This window comes from Macrotis lagotis, chromosome 5 (assembly GCF_037893015.1).
Source record: "Macrotis lagotis isolate mMagLag1 chromosome 5, bilby.v1.9.chrom.fasta, whole genome shotgun sequence".
NCBI lineage: Eukaryota > Metazoa > Chordata > Mammalia > Peramelemorphia > Peramelidae > Macrotis > Macrotis lagotis.
This window is the reverse complement of record NC_133662.1, coordinates 217989329-218008616: the sequence shown is the minus strand read 5'-3', so window position 1 is coordinate 218008616 and position 19288 is coordinate 217989329. Positions and strand designations below refer to the sequence as shown.

General features: G+C 34.6%; 1 protein-coding gene across 2 annotated transcripts in view; it reads right to left on the bottom strand.

Moving 5' to 3' along the window:
- Positions 1 to 19288, bottom strand: part of MAGI3 (membrane associated guanylate kinase, WW and PDZ domain containing 3) — a 218311-nt gene that overhangs the window by 40657 nt on the left and 158366 nt on the right. For both annotated transcript variants that reach the window (XM_074188464.1, XM_074188465.1), the window contains exons 8-13: positions 16056 to 16150; positions 12749 to 12937; positions 9271 to 9879; positions 7540 to 7571; positions 4887 to 5043; positions 1404 to 1495 (exon numbers count right to left, since the gene is read on the bottom strand). In XM_074188464.1, coding sequence (XP_074044565.1) covers positions 1404 to 1495; positions 4887 to 5043; positions 7540 to 7571; positions 9271 to 9879; positions 12749 to 12937; positions 16056 to 16150 — 1174 coding nt within the window. The remainder of the gene's footprint in view (positions 1 to 1403; positions 1496 to 4886; positions 5044 to 7539; positions 7572 to 9270; positions 9880 to 12748; positions 12938 to 16055; positions 16151 to 19288) is intronic.

The window sequence follows — 19288 nt, the reverse complement described above, 5'->3', positions numbered from 1 at the left end:
CCCATATCAGGAGTATTGACTTTGAAAGTGACACCAGCTAGAGTCTCAGTCATTAACAGAATGTTATTAAAATGCCTTTCTTCTTTTGCATTTAACATAATCTTTAGGGTTGAGGACAAAGAAGGAAGGCACCATAATACAGTCTCCTTAAACAGGGAGTTGTTGTGCCCAATAAACATACTCCTATGCTACCAGCAAAACATTAATTATCTCTCTACAGTGACAAGGGCATTGAGGAGAGTCTTTCTCTACTTATATGCATATGGCTGCCATAGCAAGCTCTGTTTACTACTATGAAACATCTGTTGAGGAAAAAGAATCATTAAAACATTTTTTTTGTTAAAAGGTAGCAGAATAGTAGAATATCATACAAAAATTCCCCAAATATTTTCATTTGTGTGCCTGGCTTATACAGTTGAAGAGGTCCATTATATCAGTTTTAATTAGGTTCTAATAAATAGATTTCTTTGGATAACTGGCTAATATGTGTGTTATTCAGTTTTCATATTAAAGATTTTGATTTGTGATATTGTACAAAATGACCATATGCATTTATTTTTTTTTAGGTTTTTGCAAGGCAATGGGGTTAAGTGACTTGCCCAGGGTCACACATCTAGGTAATTATTAAGTGTCTGAGGCTGCATTTGAACTCAGGTCCTTCTGACTCCAGGGCTGGTGCTCTATCCACTGCGCCACCTAGCTACCCTTATATACATTTAATTTTGCAAAACGACTCATTGTGTGATGCTATTAAAAGACTATTTAAAGATAAGGGTTTTTTGTTGTTTTAAATTTATCATTTTTTTCTCTCTAAAAATAAATGTTAACAGAATCATAAACAAAAAACAACTTTTGAAGCTAGGCAAAAAAATCTTAATGATCTTGCAGTTCTTCCAGCTGTGTAGCTTTCATATAAAATCACATGCAGAAAAGTACTGATTATTTAATGATGTTTTTCATGCCAACCCATTGTTAAGATCAAATAGTTCAAGATTCAAAAGTATACCATTTATGGATCAGTCAGATAATAAATATAAATATAATAAATAGGATTTAGAATTATAGGTTTCCAAAAAAAAGTCTAAGATTTTGGTTAGAAAAGATTAAAAGAACCCAAATAAAGTAAAGGAGGAGGATTACTAATCACATGGAGTTGGTATTTTATGAAGCTTAAGTATGATTACTTAACTTTTAGTTCAAGTGTTTACTAAGAGATCAAGAAAGGAGGCAATAACCCCTATCCAAATAATTCTTGAGGGAACACAGTGATATGAATGGAAATCAAACCCTTCTATTTATTCATCAAAATGCTAAAGAGAAAAAAAGGAGATTTAAAATAATCATGTGAGGGACAAACAATTCAGACATACCATACATTTCCAAATTCCAAGTAAACAACTTACAGACTGATCAGGTCCATCCCCTCCCAGAACTCTAAAGCCAAATCCTGATTCCTGTTTTCGAAGAAAAACATCCAAATCCTTGGTGTTTGGAGCTAAGTGGAAAAAAAAAAGGTGGGATTTTTTTAACTTATTTCTTTAATGAGAACTAGAATAAAACAATGACTAATGTCCAACATTTAGGCAACTAATATTTTAGAGCCCTGCTATAAAATTATAAACTGGAAGCTTTTAAGTATATATCAAAGTTCAAGCTTGAACACTAACATGATAAGAAAAATGTAAACTACCAAGCTCTGCTGCAGAAATTCTGGACATAGTGTTCTGTTATTAATTAGTGTTTACTCTACCCAGTAGCAAGTTAGCTTTAAATTCTAATAACCCTAGTTAATGCAACAATACTTAATTCATCAAACCATAATGCCAATTAATTTATATTTGTTATGTAGCAGCATATGATAGTTAGGCAAGGTATTTCAGAATCTAAGAAATGATAGAAAATGTAACATTGAGAAACTTAGACTCATGCCTTTCTCAGGGCACACAGAAGATGTGTCCCTCTGTAAGCAAATACATTTTCAGGATTTCTCAAGTTTACTTTTTAAGTAATAAAAAGACATAATAGTCCTATTAGTAAAAAATAAGCATCATTTATATGAACACTTTAAGGCTTATATTAACCAGGTCAACATGAAAATATCAGTTTACTTTATTTCATATGTAAAATTTATCTTTTGTTTTTGGAGATGAGCTGTGGAAAATTCTGATGCCCTTTTCATTCATTCATCTATTCAGCAAACATTTATTATTAAGAATCTAATATGGGTCAGAAATGATCTAAAGAATAGGACTGAAAAGCCAAACACAATATCATCCTTGACCTCAAGGAGTTTATGTTCTATTAAGGGAAACAATATGAACATTGATGAGCAAATACACAATTTATATAAATTACAATGGAAGGGATTTTGGGGCAGGGGAGAAGGCATCAGAAATCATAGGTACCAAGAAGATCTCTTGTAGGAAATAAATGGAGCTTGAGCTGATTCATAAAGGAAGCTCAGGACTCTAAGAGGCAAGAATGAGGAGGGTGCAAATTCTAAGTATAGAGATACAGTCTGGGCAAAGACACAGAGAAGGAAAGAGCACACAGACCAGTTAGGAGAAGTATATAATATGTATATGAATGGGAGTAATAGACAATGAGTCCAGAAAAACAGAGTGGAACTAGCCTGTGAAGTGCTTTCATTGTCAAACCCAGAAATCTGAGTTTTTTCCAGGGGCAATGGGGAATGACCAAAGATTCTTAAGCAATGGAATGACAAAGTCAGACCTGTATTTTAGAACTGTCTACTTTGTGGAACATGGAATGGAGAAGGAAGTGACTGAGAGAGAGAAAAAGGGAAGAGAAACTCTTGTACTCTCTCTCCATCTATGTATTTAAATGAGAGACAGCATTTCAGTAGTTTTTATGGCATGTTCCAGGTAATGTTCTTTAGAACTCCTTCATTCTTTAAAAGCAAAATTTTAAGTTTGATTTATGAAAATAACAATTACATTCCAAATCACACACATGTTTAAAGGAAATGTGAGTAATTTCACACATTTGACAACATCTTGAATGCTGTGGAATGAAGTCACATTTTTCTACCACAAAGGGAGGGTTGCCTGGACAAGTCTAGTTCATGCAGCATAAGAAGCAACTGCAAAGACTGTCTTGGGAAACAAAGTCTTCATTATGTACATATAATGAGTCTTTTGTTCTACCTGCAGACAACTCTGTGCTTTTTTGGCATTCTAGTCTTCAAAGTAACTGTTAATCCTTCACTTGCTTTATAGTTAACACACATTAGCAGAAAACAATTGCTTTTGGATTTCATCAAAATGTGACTAAAGAGAATTCTAGAATTGTTGAAACTATAAGGATCTTAAAGATCCGGTTTGATCCAACAAATATTCGTGTACATTGCCCTGAGGGTTCACAGACTAGTAAGTGAGATAAATATCTACACAAATATGATACAATTTAGACTATGAAAAATATATGAGGATTGTCACTGTTCTGTCATTTGCATTCACTATTAACATCTAATATGTGTCAGAAATGATACTAAAGAATAGAGATGAAAAGTCAAAAACATCAGCCTTGACCTCAAGTAACTTGAGGTTTTTTTAAGACAAAATCTTTGTAGAAGAGATAGTCTTTGAGGAAGGTTTTGAAGAGTGGGTAAAATGTCATTTAAAGGAGATGGGAGAAAAGGGGAGGGATTGACTGGTTAAGGAAAGGCAAGGAAACCAAGCATATAACTAGATTGGGGTCAGATTGTGGGAAAGATCTGAATGATAGGTGACTGTCAGAAAGAAGACAGATAAAACAGTAGAGACAAGGGAATATTTTTAAAAAAACGGACAAGGGAGACTTAAGTGCTTTTGAAGACAGGGAAGATTGAAAGTGAGAAATGACTGATGGAAAATAATTAGATAATTGGTGGAAAAGATGGGATGGGATAAAGTGCATGATTAGAGGATTGAGCAATGGTCAGAATAAGCATGAGGAAGGCCGAGATGGATAGAAGGATGACAAGTTTTAAATGAAGTGGGGGAGATTATAAGAGGAGCTGAGAGAATTCCTGCTCTTGAAAGAGGAAGGTAAAGTCATTTGAGGAGAGTCTTGGAGGTGCAGGTGGAATTGGGATCTTGGAGAGAAGGTTCAAAATAAATACTGTGGGAAGTGGGAAAGGGAATAGATAGAAACAACAAAGGATGAGGTTGCTCAAATTAAGGAGAAATCCACTTAGAAGAGATGACTAGAGAATATTCAGTCTAACCAAATTTTACCAACAAGGAAACAGTAATAGGACATATGTAGCTTTAATCATTTTATTTGGACCATGCACCCACTTCTCATTTTCTAGGAGACATTAGGTTAAAGGATTGCAGGTGTTTAAAGGTGAGCAAACTTAGTCACATGCAGTATTTCCAATATGGCAATAGATGCTATATGGTAAAGAAGTCACTAAATCTGAAATCAGAAGACCTGAGTTGAAATCCTGGGTCTGTCATCCAACTCTTAACTCTTCCCTTGTAAAGGAGAGGGGTGGATGAGGTGCTTACAGAACACCTTCCAGCTCTAACATTCCATAGTTCTATGTTTAACATTTTTTTTTTAGGTTTTTGCAAGGCAAACGGGGTTAAGTGGCTTGCCCAAGGCCACACAGCTGGGTAATTATTAATTGTTTGAGACCGGATTTGAACTCAGGTACTCCTGACTCCAGGGCTGGTGCTTTATCCACCACGCCACCTAGCCGCCCCTATGTTTAACGTTTTCGAGGGATAAATAAAGGGATCTCAGAATTGTCTTCCTTCTTAAAAGTAACACAAACATCCTTAACTTGTATTTGGAAAAGAAAACTATGATTCCTAAGAATAGAAAAGTCCTTCATGACATCCAGGGACACTTGATTCTTTATTTTCCTGGAGACTTACGTTTATCTTCATATATCGTCTTGGACTTCAGGTAGACTTCAGAAGGATCTAATTTGGGGGATCCTGACCTGATAATGCTGGGTGGAAAAGGCATCGGCTGAGGAATCGACTCATTGATGGCCTCCAAGCTTCCTGAATTCTCCTGTTTATCTGTCTTCTAAAGTGGAAAAGCAGGTGCTATTTAGTAATTGGTTCAAAATGATAAGAAAATAGATGATTTAATCACTTCATAAAACAAGTTTGGCATGAATACATATTTCTCAACACTAAGAAATGAAGGTATTGAGCATTAATATATTTGACAAATTCAGTATAGCATGAGTCTCTTGAAAGTATTGAACTAAGATGTATTTAACTAATAGAAAAAAAATTCTACTTAAATAGAATTTTAATAGTAAGTTGAATGAAGAGTCTTATTGAGTCCTATATTTGAATACTAGTTTCTCTTCTTTCCACCTTGAAACTGCTAGTTGATTTGGGGAAGAAAATAAATGATACAGTAAATGCTTCTTACAAAAAAAAATAGGTTCTTCTATGAAAGGAAAGAAAAAAGAAAGCACTATACAATTTTTACTTCTTTTTTAAATCTTATATAATTTCCAATGAAGGTGTTTTCAACATATAATTCTTTCTAAGAACACTGAGTAGCAAAAGTCTTAACTCCAAATTAGGTTAAATAGATATTATGAAAATACACTCTAAAATACAAACAATCTAAAGGAAAAGGTACTACTAAGTCAAAGATAAAAAAGTATCTTATTTTGATTTGTTTGCAAAAAGTTAATTTCCAAATATTTGACAATATTAAGAACAAAGTAAAACAATTAGCTATAAAGAAAATGAAATATTTTATCTGCCTCAAACATGTCCTACTCCACCCTCAAACTAACTACCCCCAAACCCTCGAAAGTACATTTATCCAAATTTGTCATCCAGGAATTAGTTTTATTTAAGATGATAAAAAAACAATGATCACTATCAAACAGCATTTGTAATGGTTCTTAGCTTAGGAATCCTCAAGGTCTATCCCTTCTGCTTATCTCTCCTCTCTCCTCCCCTGCTGCTCAGGGTCCTGGTCAGCCAGGGGAGAGGAAACAGTAGCCTCAATATGTTGCTAGAAGTAGCTAGGAGCAGAATTCTGTACAAGAGGACACCTAACTTTGTTATATTATGTTAATTCCTAAGAAGATATATTTTTTCACTGTGCTGGAGGAGTTCCCTTAAATAACCTAAGGTTTCTGGCTATTGATGAACTTCTTTGATGGGCTAATGATGATAGATTTCAAAGCATCAAATTAAAACTAAAATAGGATTTCACAGCTCATTAATTGCCTTTGTATTCAATAATTGTATTTACTGGTGGTACTGGTCTAACAGACTGATAAGTGATTGACAGTTTCTTCCAAGAGATGTTACAGGGAATCTTTTTTTACTTCTCATCCTATATATGGATCCTATGACAGATTATTTAACTATCCAGTTGTCTTATAAACAACAGTCTTTAGGGCAATAATTAGGCAAACATAAACAACTAAGTGATACATTCTGGAAAAAAAAAGCCCAACAAAAAGCAGCAAAACAAATCACTGCAAAGTACAAAAGGTCATAAATGTTTTGGGCAATTTAACATATATCTACTATGCCTATTATGTGCAAGTTATTATGGATTTAACGACAAAAATAACAAAGACTCAGTCTGAAAGGAGCCTCCATTCTATTAAGCAGTACAGTTTGTAAAACAAATAAGTATACTTGAGAATATTTGAGGCAGAAGAGAGCACTAACAACTCGGGAGCTCAGAAAAGACTTCAAGGAAGAGGTAGTACTTGAATTAAACCTTTAGGAAGGTAAAGGATTCTAAGAGGTAGGAGGTATTGGTATTAGGGGACAATCTGAGCAAATAGTAGATGGAATGCAAAGTTTGGGTAATAACGAGTGGGCCAATGTGACTGGCCAAAGAAGACACAAAGGGGAGTGATTTAAAATAAACCTGGGAAGGCAGGATGGAACCAGATTATAAAAGCCTTCAAATACCCAATTAGAGGGATCTGGATTTTATCCTGGAGGTAAACAAATAGTTTTTAGGAAAATTGATAGCTGTGTGTAGGATAAACTGGAGAGGGAGAAACTGGAAACAGGGAGATTAATTAAGAGGCTGTAGCAATAGCTCTAGGAGCCTCTCAGGTGTCAAGGGTCAGAATTGGGGGGACTTAAGTAGAGAAAGGGGGGCAGATATGAGAATTTTTTATGGAAGTAAGCTGAAAAAAACCTTCTTGAATGAATAAGAGAGTGAAGAAAGATTCAAGAGTAACTTCAAAGTTGTAAATCTGGGTAACTCCAAAGATGATAGTGCTTTCAATAGAAATAAGGAATCTAAAAGAAAGGCTAGGCTGAAAGGGATATGGAGTATCTGAGATATTGATGGACACAGAAGTACATAGGAAGTATAAGTATAACAATGGGTAGCAGATCAGATAGTTTTAATTTTCCATCTGCCCTAATATTTACTTAAAACTACCAGAAGCATATTTTCCCTCTTTATATTGTTTCTAATTAATAAGGCTCCAGGGATAGTCCTAATTCTCTAGCCCTAACATATATGATGATTGCTAACTCTTTCCCATTGTTGCAAACATTTCACATACTCACTCACCACTTTGGTAGTTTTAGCTGGTGAAGGAGGACCTAGAGAAAAAAAATAAGCTGAATTTTAAAACCAAATAAACAATTCTTTGATCTGATATTCTTTAATCATGAGTATTGTCAACTAATGAAACAAAAGTAAATTAAATAACTTGAATTTACTGGAATAGAAAACAAAAACTAAGCGTGCAAGAGAAATGTTTAACTTTATCATGGCATGGTGGCTAGTGCACCGAACTAGGGATGAAGAGTCATCTTTTTAAATACAATCTCTGACACTCAAATCCTCAGAGCCTTAGTTTACCCATCTGTAAAATGGGGATAAAACCCATAGACCTACATTCACAGGATCACAGCTCTGGAGCTAGAAAGGAACTTGGAGGTCATTCTTTGCCACCCAAATGCATAGAGTTTTGCTGAAGAAGATACAGAGGTAGAATACACACAGGTGGAATTTGAAGCACAGTCTCTGACTCTTGGAACAATGCTTTTTCTATTGTGTAGTACTGTGCTTTGAAAACCTAAAAACAATAATATTACATATTTTGAAAAATCACCCAAAGAAGACACCAAGCTGTCAAAAATAAACAAATGTCCATATTAAAGGATATGTTCCCATGTACAAGATGAAAAAACAAGATACTAACAGAATAGAAGCATGTGGGGATGTATAAGAATTAAATTCCAATTTTTAAATGTTAGTCATTCATAGGTATAGATTCAATAAATCCCATTAAAGCTCAGATTAGTAATTAGAACTTAAAATGGGGGTGGGGGGCTAATGTCTGGTGCACTTCATGTTCCTTCATGACCTTGGAAAAACAAGACTTGTGCTTTTCTCCTATGGGCACTGTACTTAATTATCACTTATGGAAGATCACTAGAACTGAAGAAAAAGTCTTAAAAAAAGTAAAAGTTACTATCCCTGTGGATTATACAGAACAGTTTTCAAGAGACTCCTCAACATCATCTAATGCCTGAAAAATGTAAAGAGTTTGAAATCACTTTGAAATCACTGAGGGTACATTACAAAGTCATAATAAATAAAGTCTCAAAGCTTCTGTCAGCAGAAGAAACACAATGATTATGGGGTGGCTGGGTGGTGCAGTGGATAGAGCACCAGCCTTGGAGTCAGAAGTACGTGAGTTCAAATCCGGCCTCAGACTCTTAATAATTACCTAGCCGTGTGGCCTTGGGCAAGTCACTTAACCCTATTTCTTGAAAAATCTAAAAAACAAAACAAACAAAAAAAGAAATACAATGATTTAAATGAGAAATCTTTTTAAATGAAGAAACATCTGTGACTAATCATAAAAATTATAAGTAATATTTTAAATATGGATATTAATGAGAAGTATTAATAAGTAGGAAGGATAACAGACTGGAACTGTGATTTCTTTGTTAGAAATAACTCTTTAGTTAGGAAACTCCCTCTACCTTCAGTGCCTTCCCTGCAACTTATGGTCTTAAAGAAGCCCAAAGAACGAAGGGACAGGGCTAGGGTCCCATGGCTGGCATGTCTTGGAGGCTGACTCTCCTGCCAGCATGCTACCTGCCTCAAATAATGGCAAGAAATTCACAAAAACTGCTTTGGTAGGGATCAAACAGAGCCTTATAGAAAATGCACAGTAGAGAACAGGTGTCTGATGGGAGAAGAAAGATCCTGACCTGTAAGGAAAGACATAAAAGACATAAACACAATAAAAACTTCACATTTTTTCCAAGTTGCATCTTTACCTACCTCCTCTTAGGATGAGCAATGGTACATCTGCACCTACTGGAAACTGTTTTAGTACTTCTACTACCTGAAGGTGTGTTAAGTTCTGAACATTTTGGTGGTAAATCTCCTTAATAATATCTCCTTTTTGAAGGCCATGACACCACTGGCTGTCCAATATCATTTTCACTTTTTGTCCGGTTGGACTATCAGCTATTGCAAACCCAAAACCTTTAGGACCCTTAATCAGAGGGATAGTCACTAACTCTGGTTGAGAGCTGCCTGATGATGCCATGGATGCCCTTTGCTCATCTGGGTCCAAAGAAGGGCCATTGAGACGATCACTGTTCAGAATATGAGCTGGTTTCCCATTCTGGTCCATAACCACTGTCCCCGATTTAAAATCCTGACTGCTTATGCAAGTCTCTCCCTTGGTTATTGGCTGTCCATTGATGATGGGTGTAGCTGTAACAATATCGACAACTGGATCTTCATTATCATCAGGAAGAGGATAGCCACGACACAAAGTCAGGTTCACATACTGGTTGACAGGGACCAACTGAAACATCTGGACAACATCTGCATGGGTGTGACCAAGGACACAGTTGCCATTTATGTCTACGATTACATCACCTAATAAAACAAATGTAATAAGAGTACATTAATATGTAAGTTGACCCAATTTTAATATTATTTTAGTTTAGTTACTATTATTTCTAATTTCCAATTGATTAAAAGTTAAATTCTGGATCCTTAAGAGAAAAAAATATTCACATTTCTTTTTGTCTTTCATTAATTTCAAAAATAAATATTTTTTTTTCAAGAAAGAAGGGTCTCTTTATTTATGTAAGTTTTTCTGAAAAGCAGGAGCTACTTTGAAGTCAAGATAAGAATACCTGAGATTCAAGTCATTAATGGATAGAGATGACCTAGGGTATGAGAATATTTTATTACTCAACATTAATAATGTGATATGAATCATATCCAGCCTGAAGAAGAATTATATACAGAGTAGGTCATCTACTATATATATATATATATATATATATCACACACACACATACATGTTTGATGAATAAATGAAAAAGTTATCAGCACAAAGGATTCTGAATACTTAAAATTTTATTGCATCTGAAAAATTTATCCAGAAATCTGATTTTCAGAATGATTTATTATCTATAGATATATTTTCCTTTAGTATGTTCTACCTTTTGAGTATGACTAAGAATTTTATTGCAAATCAGTAATTAAATCTTTAATAGCTCTTCACTCATTGCAATAACTTGAATTTCAAATGAAAAAAGCTAAACAAAGATATAAATACTGCCAAAAGCGAACACCATATTTTTTTAAATGAGAGGAAAGCAAAATCTGGCAAATCCAGGATCATTCCTGCACTTCCCTATCTGATAAAGGTAAAACCAGTTTGATCGCTAGATGCAGTAGTCCTTAACATGCAGCCGGGATCCTTTTATGTAGACCTGATCTCTCTTATTTATTTTATGTCATCTCATTCATTTGCTTATTTTCCCCCTTAAATTTGAAGGTGATTATTTAAAAGGTTAGTTTCCCAATCAAGTTGCTCAGATTTCTTCTAGTTATAGTTATGTCTTTTAAGGTCAACATGAATAGTCTTAAAATAAATGTCACTTCGTGGAAACTTAGTTGTAATGATCTAATGAGAGAGAGAGAGAGAGAGAGAGAGAGAGAGAGAGAGAGAGAGAGACGGAAACTGGGCTACAAAGAAAAAAACAGTTAATACCTGTTTTCCCTGGTAAAAGCTTATAGAATTTTCATGGGAGTACTTAATGCTATGCCAGAATGGCTTGTGCAGTTCAGACAAATCTGAATCAATATTGTGATGTTGTAGGAAGACAAGAGCTAATAGATTTGTTTCACAGTCATAATATGGGGAAAAAAAAGACAAAACTGAGACCTGAAAAAGTAATTTTGATTAATTTTCATACTTATTTATGATGCTGGATGATGAAAAGAAGATTGTATCTTTATACATTTATTTATATCTACAAATTTTTCTTTGAACTGTGGCTAAAATATACACAAAAGAATTCCAACTGATGCATGTTAAGGGCCAGTGAATTTAGGATTCTGCTAACTTATATCAAACAGGGGTTTGCAGGAAATAATCCTGAATTTGTCAGATTTTTATTTAGATGGTTTTTTCTTCCTGTGGTGTTTGATTTTGCCAATATTTATACTTGGTTTTTTCTTGTCAACCTCATCAATTCTTTGAAAGGGCACATGATGATCTGTAGATAATACTCTAATGCAACATTAATGTATCTAAGTATAGCAAAAGAAGTCTATCCATCAAACAATCTAGTGTACAATTGCATTCACACTAAATGTGGAGCAGAGGTATCCATAAGAAAGTTAGGAGAACACTTTCAATATTGCATTAAAATTTTCAAAGAAAAAAATCACTTTAAAAAATTCCTTCAGCATGAATAAGCAATATGAAAGACCCAAATACACTTCTAAAAATGTCAAAATGCCCTCCAAAATTCAAATAGCCAAAGCAACAAGGTCTAGACAAGGAATAAGCAATTTATCTCAGGCATGAGATACATTAAGAACTGCATGCAGAGTTTTTGTCTATTTCTAAAATAAAAGCATTTATTTTTAAAATCTACAATAAACTAATTAATTTGAGGAGACCCCTCAGAAATTACCATGAAGGAATTTATAGAATATCAATTATATCACAGAATCATAGATATTAGAGAAGAAAGGGATCCTAGAGATTTTCTGCTCTAACTGCACCAGCAGAGAAGCAGTGTGGCAGGGGAGAGTGGACAAGACCTGAAGATACAATGATCCTGGTGTGTACTGTCCTTCTCACATACACTAAACGGATGCTATGGGCAAACAGCCCTTGGAACCCTAGGCAATTCTTAGACTTTTAAGTTATAAATTAGATGCAGTTCTCAATGCTGGTGAAATTACTGGTCCAGATAATAAATATGGCTCATTATACAGTCAAATTCATCTTTTCATTAAGAACACTCAAAATACCTAAAAAATTATATGAACGAACTGCTTTATGATTGAACTATATAGAAATTTTTGTAACTATGTTCTCCTAGAAGAATTAGGTCAGCTTGATGGCACAGTGGATAGAGCACCAGGCCTGGAGTCAGGAAGATCTGGGTTCAAATGCAATTCCATATACTTACTAGTTGTGACCCTGGGCAAGTCATTTAACCCTGTTTGCCTCAGTTCCTCATATGCAAAGTGAGCTAGAGAAAGAAATGGCAAACTATTCCAGTACCTTTGCCAAGAAAACCCAAAATGGGATTACAAAAGAGTTGGCTATGACTGAAACAACTCAAAAACAACAAAGAAATTAGAAACATCATTCACAAAGTTTCCAAATTACCTTTTTTCTCAAAGTGGTTCCAGACACTATTTTTTTTAACCTAGTCTCATCTCTATCTGTAATTTATTGAACAACTCGTCTGTTAAGGCAGTATACAGTTACCTGGGGCAATTTTCCCATCTTGAGCAGCAGGTCCATCTTTGAGTACATTCTTCACTTGAAGAAACTCATCAGGTCGATCTCCTCCAATGATGGTAAAACCAAATCCCATGGTACTTTTTTTCAAAGATGCTCGGATGAGGAAACCTTTAAGCTGGGATGGGTCTCGAGTGAAGTGTGACTTCTCTATATCTACACCAAAAAGAATGGGTTTTCAAACCCAAGATAGGACAATGGACTTTAGCACAAAAAAGGAAGCCATTCAGGCTATCCATTAAAAAATAAATGTATTGCAATATTAGGAAATGGAAAAAAAAGATAAAATCTGATATTTAACAAGATAGGGAATTCAATATTTATAAACAAAAATTAGATGCATTTAGAAATTTGCTAAAAAAATTAAATTTGGTTAATATACAATTTCTCATTTGAGGGATTTCTATGGTATATGAAGAATCCAGTAAATCTGTGATTTCAATGATACACATATATTTTTTTGATGATGCAGACAGTGCTTTCTCATCCTTTAACCACCATACATATCTTCCCATATATTTATAAACATATGTGTGTGCGTGTGTGTGAGAGTATTTTCTTTTCTAGGATTTTCTTCAAATTACACTGACATCAATGATAATAAAGCTTGTGGACTTCCAATGTCTGTCTTTGCACTTATAACATGATACCTACTTGTTTCTGGTCACACATTTTTCTGAAGACATGCTTTACCACACTTATCCTGAGTAACCCCATTTGTAGTGTGTTAAGCCTGCTCATGTCCATCAAGCCTCCTTTGTTATCTTGGTGATTTTCAATTTTCTCTCAGAGATTGTACCTGTCTATGATTTATAACCATACAACAACATTGGAAGAATACTAGTGTTAAAAAAAAATCATTCAATCAACAAGGATTTATTAAATGCTTATTAAGCTAGGCACAAGTGCTGAGACTTCAAAGATAAAAAAAAAACCCAGTTATCTATCTTCTAGTGGTTTATATTTTTCTGGAGAAACAACATATAAATAAACACAAATTTCTACAAAGTAAATAAGAGGTAATTCTGGAGGTGAGGCAGTCACAGCTAGGGAGTGGTCTTCTTATAGAAATGACATTTGAGATGAGCTGTGAAAAAAAGGCAAGGATTCTAAAAGGTGGAGTTAAGGAGTGAGTAGGCTATAAGCACAGAGGATTATATAAGCAAAAGCACTGAAAGCAGGGATGGAATGATGTGCCTTGGATTCAAGGAGATAGTTTGGGTGCCCCGAGGAGAACTTCACTAGGTGGGAGGGCAAGGTGTTAGGGTAGCAAGAAGTACAATAGCTGCTCTTCCATACCACCCCCCCCCAAACTCCTCCAAACAGAACAAGAAAATGCACAAAAACAAATTCTGATTGAGAAATCTAAGGGGGTAAAAACTCAGAGGGAGTCTTTTTTTCTGACTTAGGTCATCACAAGTAACAGACAGAGAGGTCTGTGGACATCAGAGATGTGGTCTGGTCAGGAGCACACCCAAGAACAAGAAGAGCCTATGCTCCAGGGTGGGAGGTGGTCCTGGATCCAGAAGGGGAGACCTACACTTGTGGAGGGTGCAGTCAAGTCTGTGCATAACCCAGTTCTAGGTCCCAATGCAGGGTGGTTGCCGACCTGGGACCATGTATTGAGAAGGAAGCAAGTTCAGAAGTGAGCAGCTGCTGAGGGGCTTAGACTTCAGAAACAGAAGATGGTTTCAGTTCCAGTTTCTAGCCCAGGCTGAGCTTGCAGAGGAATAAATAGGGCAGGAACCCCCGACTAAAGTGAAGCCTGAGTTCCGTCACTTTGAAGCAGCAGAGTTTTCCAGCTGGCTGATAACTAGTAAATTTAACCACAGTCTACAAATGGGGTGATCCCAGAGGCCTGGGGCTTCAACACAAACCAGGTCAGGAACTTGCAGAGCTCAGAACAAGGTGGGCAGCAATCAGACTTTGCCCTAGATCAAACCACTTCCCAAAGTGAGGTCTGGACTATGACTGAGATTGTGGAGTTAAATATTCATTGTCCCAGGAAAGAAGATGAAATGTGACATTCACCTCTTAACAGAGATAAGATGAAGAAGCAAACATTTTCTGACATGCCTAATGTGAGAATTGTTTTACTAGATTATTTAGATATATAATAAATGATTTTTTAAAAAAGCTTATTGGGAGGAGAAACATGGAAAGGATAGAATAAAAAAATAATTTACTTGAAAACTTCAAAAAGTTTAAAAGAGGAAAAAACCAAGTATTTCTGACAAAAGTCTGATATTCAAAATATATAGTAAACCAACCTAAATATAAAAGGTCCAAGAAGTATTTAATCTATTAATATGCACTTATTAAATGTGTATTCTATGCCATATACTGTTAAACATGGGGCATACTCAGGCAAAATGAAAATGTTTTAAACTGTACCCAGATAACTGTACACAGGTAGTGGAGATATGAATTGGTCTGACCATTTGGTAAAACTATATTGGAAAGATGCATGTGGAGTCACTTAAACTTCATATTCTTTGACCTATGGGATCTCCCTTTTGGGTCCCCAGGAAGTCAAAAACATAAAGAAAGTCCTTATATATACTTAAATATTAATTTGTAAAACATTTTTGGTGGTAAGCTGGGGACTGAGTGATGTATATGATTAACAAATCTGAGAAACTGAGAGAAACATTGTAAATCCCTACATAAACTGATTCAACGTAAAGTAATCAAACCCAGAGAGAGACATATACAAAACAGTTACAATAATGTAAAAGAAAAGAAGACTAAAATGTAGCACTCCTGCAGTGACAGCAAGGAACATGCTGTCTAAATACAGCATTTCTATATATAGACAAATGAAATTGGTTAGTGCTTTTTTGTCATTATTCATACTTTTCATATCATGACCCCCACATTTGGATTGCAGGCAGCAGAAGCAGGCAATTAGCTTCAGAGCCCATATGTCAATTGTAGAGCCAGCAGTGATCTGATTACCTTATAAATAATAGAGAAATAGATATAAATAAAGCTCCTCCCTCCCTCCCTTTCCAATAAAAAAGGAATACTAATTGTATGTGTATTATAAACAGCATCAGAAAACCTTAGTATTTGCAAAATATTCTTCTGTTTTCTCACAATTCAGCAGTTCTTATCAATGGATCAGGAAACTGATACATTGAACACTTGAATTTCTATATTGCAGCAAACAAAGAAAAGAAGATGCAGTAACCCCCAGAAAAGGAAAACAATTAAACCAAGATCACTTAGATGGTAATCTCCAAGGCCTTTTTATGAGGTAAAAGAACTGTACCTTGTTTTGAGGAACCACCATCAGCCTGTCCTAATTGCTTTTTCCTCTTGGCTTCCACCACTGGATTTTCAAACTGGGTTTTCTGGTTAATGTGACTGTAACATTTAGAGAAATATATATTTCAATTCTGGATAAAATATTAATATGTTTTTGTTGAAAATAAAATTACTAAAATCTGGCTGGGTGGTTATTTTCTCCTTTAAAACAATTATCAAGACACAATGCAAGAGAGTTGTCCTTCAAAGATATGAAATGGACTCCGATATTATGATAAAGATACACACAAACTTTTATTTCAAAGCTATTAACACCTTTTGTCAGAATAAGATTACTGCAGAAATGATATTCTAGTACTTTAAAGCTTTATAACAATGCATTGCAACTCAAAGTGACATGCTTTCAGTAAACTATTTTAACATGAAGAGAGACTAGTAATGAGTAACAGCTATCATCAAATAATAAGGTAAAGTATATAATAGCTTCAGAAACTGGAGATAATAAACCTGCATATAAAGATATAAACAAATTCTCCTTTGTAAACCTAGGAATCCTATACCACCTGCCACTTCAAATCCCAACTCTCCCACTGTGGGATTTGGGGTTCTTCTTGTAACCTATCTGTAATGTAGTTTCTTTATATGTAAAATGAGAGGTTTGCATACATGACTTCAAGTCTTTATCTATGAACCTATAAGCCTAAGAAAATAAAAATCCTAAGTTAGGAAGAAAGAAGTCACAGATGGGATGGGATATTAGCCTTTGCTGCTACAAACACATCTTAGCTCCTGAGAACATAAGGTTACTAAGCATCAGATTTGTGAGACTGTCAGATATTCTTTAGAATCTGATTTCTCTTCAACTCAAAGATGTACTGCATATATTTTGTCCAGATTTGAATGAAATATCCCTTCCATTCCCCCTTCAAATTAAAAATATCAGAGGTATTGCTATTTTATCTATAAGAGATGGGGACTTAATGGAGAGATTTTCTTTCAAATATTCTTTTTTATACTAGAAGCAGACTTTCATCAAAGAAAAAAAAACCTATTTGGAAAGAGCCTAAAGTCCCTTTGGAGTGAAAATGATTCACTTCACCAATGAATCTTCAGAACACAAAAAAGTAGTAATTTGTATTTACACCTTTGATGAAGTGTGGGAGAACAGAGAAGAAACATGTAAATGAGTAATCACCTTCCTGCAAATACTTAGGCAAAAAGAGTTAGAAACTCTAGTTAAGAAAACTATGATTTATTGTATTTTCCTTACATTAAAATAATTCTACCTGGAATAAACTCTTTTCCTTTTAGCAATGAATGATTCATGAAATTTTCATATAATACTAGAAATAACAAAGAATACTATCACTTGGTTATAAATCAAATTAAACAGAAATAGAAAACATGATTTTAAATTATCACTATTTTAAAAAAACCTCTATATGCAATATATTATTTCCAAGTATCATTTTCATTATATGTACTTTCTTTTTTAATAAATTATGATCTTATGTAGAAATAGAGTTACTAAAATATCATTAAGATACAAGTATTCTAAATGTGGCACCTTATCATTCAATCAAATTTACTGGTAAAAATATAGGCACATCAAATTATGTGCCACATTTCTGCTACAGAAAAAAATCTTTATGTCAAAGTTATATTTCTTTTTTTTCTTTTTTTATGTTTTTGCAAGGCAAACGGGGTTAAGTGGCTTGCCCAAGGCCACACAGCTAGGTAATTATTAAGTGTCTGAGACCGGATTTGAACCCAGGTACTCCTGAATCCAGGGCCGGTGCTTTATTCACTATGCCACCTAGCCACACCTCAAAGTTATATTTCTAAAAAAACGGCAGAATTTTTATGAAGAACCTGTAAGGCTTTATAGCAATCTTTGTAAAAAATGAATTACGCATTTTCAGGATCCCATGCTTTATTCACCAGTAAAAGTGACAATGCAACTGGATTCTTATTCCAATAACCCTGCCAATAACAAACATGTTGCCATCTGGTTTGATAACTAATAGATCTAGGGAGTAGCCATTTAAGTAACATTTTAAAAATCTCTATCCATAAGCTAACTATAGATTACCATGTTTGCGGTTTAAAACCTAACTAATCTGGGAATCAAGCCAAAAAGCTTCTCAGCTTAGCTAACTCCACACTAACATGTATACCCTAAGTATAAGCTGCACATTCTTAATTCAACAAATTATCCTCTTTAATATAAGCTTGTCCTAGAAATCATGTACAATCATATTGCTTTATATACTTTTAGTCATTTTAAATGCTGTTAAAATAAGTAGGGGAAGGAGGTGGGTCACCTTAGAAATGTCTCTAAACTCCTTCATTTTTTAATGGAAATCATATTCAGTTTAGGATTTTAAATAGGGAGCAGTTTTGATTTCTTACATTGCAATAAATTGCAATGAAATATATAGGAAAATCATTACCTTAAAAAAAATTCAGATTTTAATGTATTTCTTTAAAAAATAAAAAATCACCAGACTAACAAATAAGTCCATGATAAAAAAAAGAACCTTTAAATTCTAAATGGCCTAAAATTGCTTAAAAATCTCAAAATTTCAAGCAAGAAATATAACTATATTATTTAACATTACTGTACTAGTAAGTTAGAAATTAGTACTACTCTTGTAGATAATGACTTTCCAACTGTTAAGTTATATAATTAATTTTTTAACTTTTGGTAGAATGAAGAGAGCACTAGATAAGGAGAGAGATGTGGGTTCAAGTCCCAGCTCTTCATTGGCGAGTATACCTCCAAAATGAAGCACCCTGGCCAGTCATGAAGCCTGACCCTCCCCCTCCCAGGTCCCCAGCATGTGTATAAGCTTTGCCTTGGGCCATCTTACGTATCTTCTTTCTTGATTAAAATGTAAGCTCTGTAAGCTCAGGAACCATCTTGTTTGCATGTACTACTCCTGAGGTTGGCACAGTACCAGGCCCAAAACCAAGCACTTATTTCCTTCCTCTCCCTTTCCCAATTAATCTGATTCTAAGTTTAAGCAAATTACCCAACTATTCAAGGTTTAAGAGTTCAACATCATCAAAATGATGGAGGCTGAACAGAAGATATTTATATCATGGTTTAACAAATTTTCTTATGATCATAAATTTTCAGCTAGAAGGGACCTTATAGGTTATTTCAGTTTTCCACAAAGGAAAGTGAGACAGAAAGTGGCTAAGTATCTGAGGCATTATTTGACCCAGAAGGCT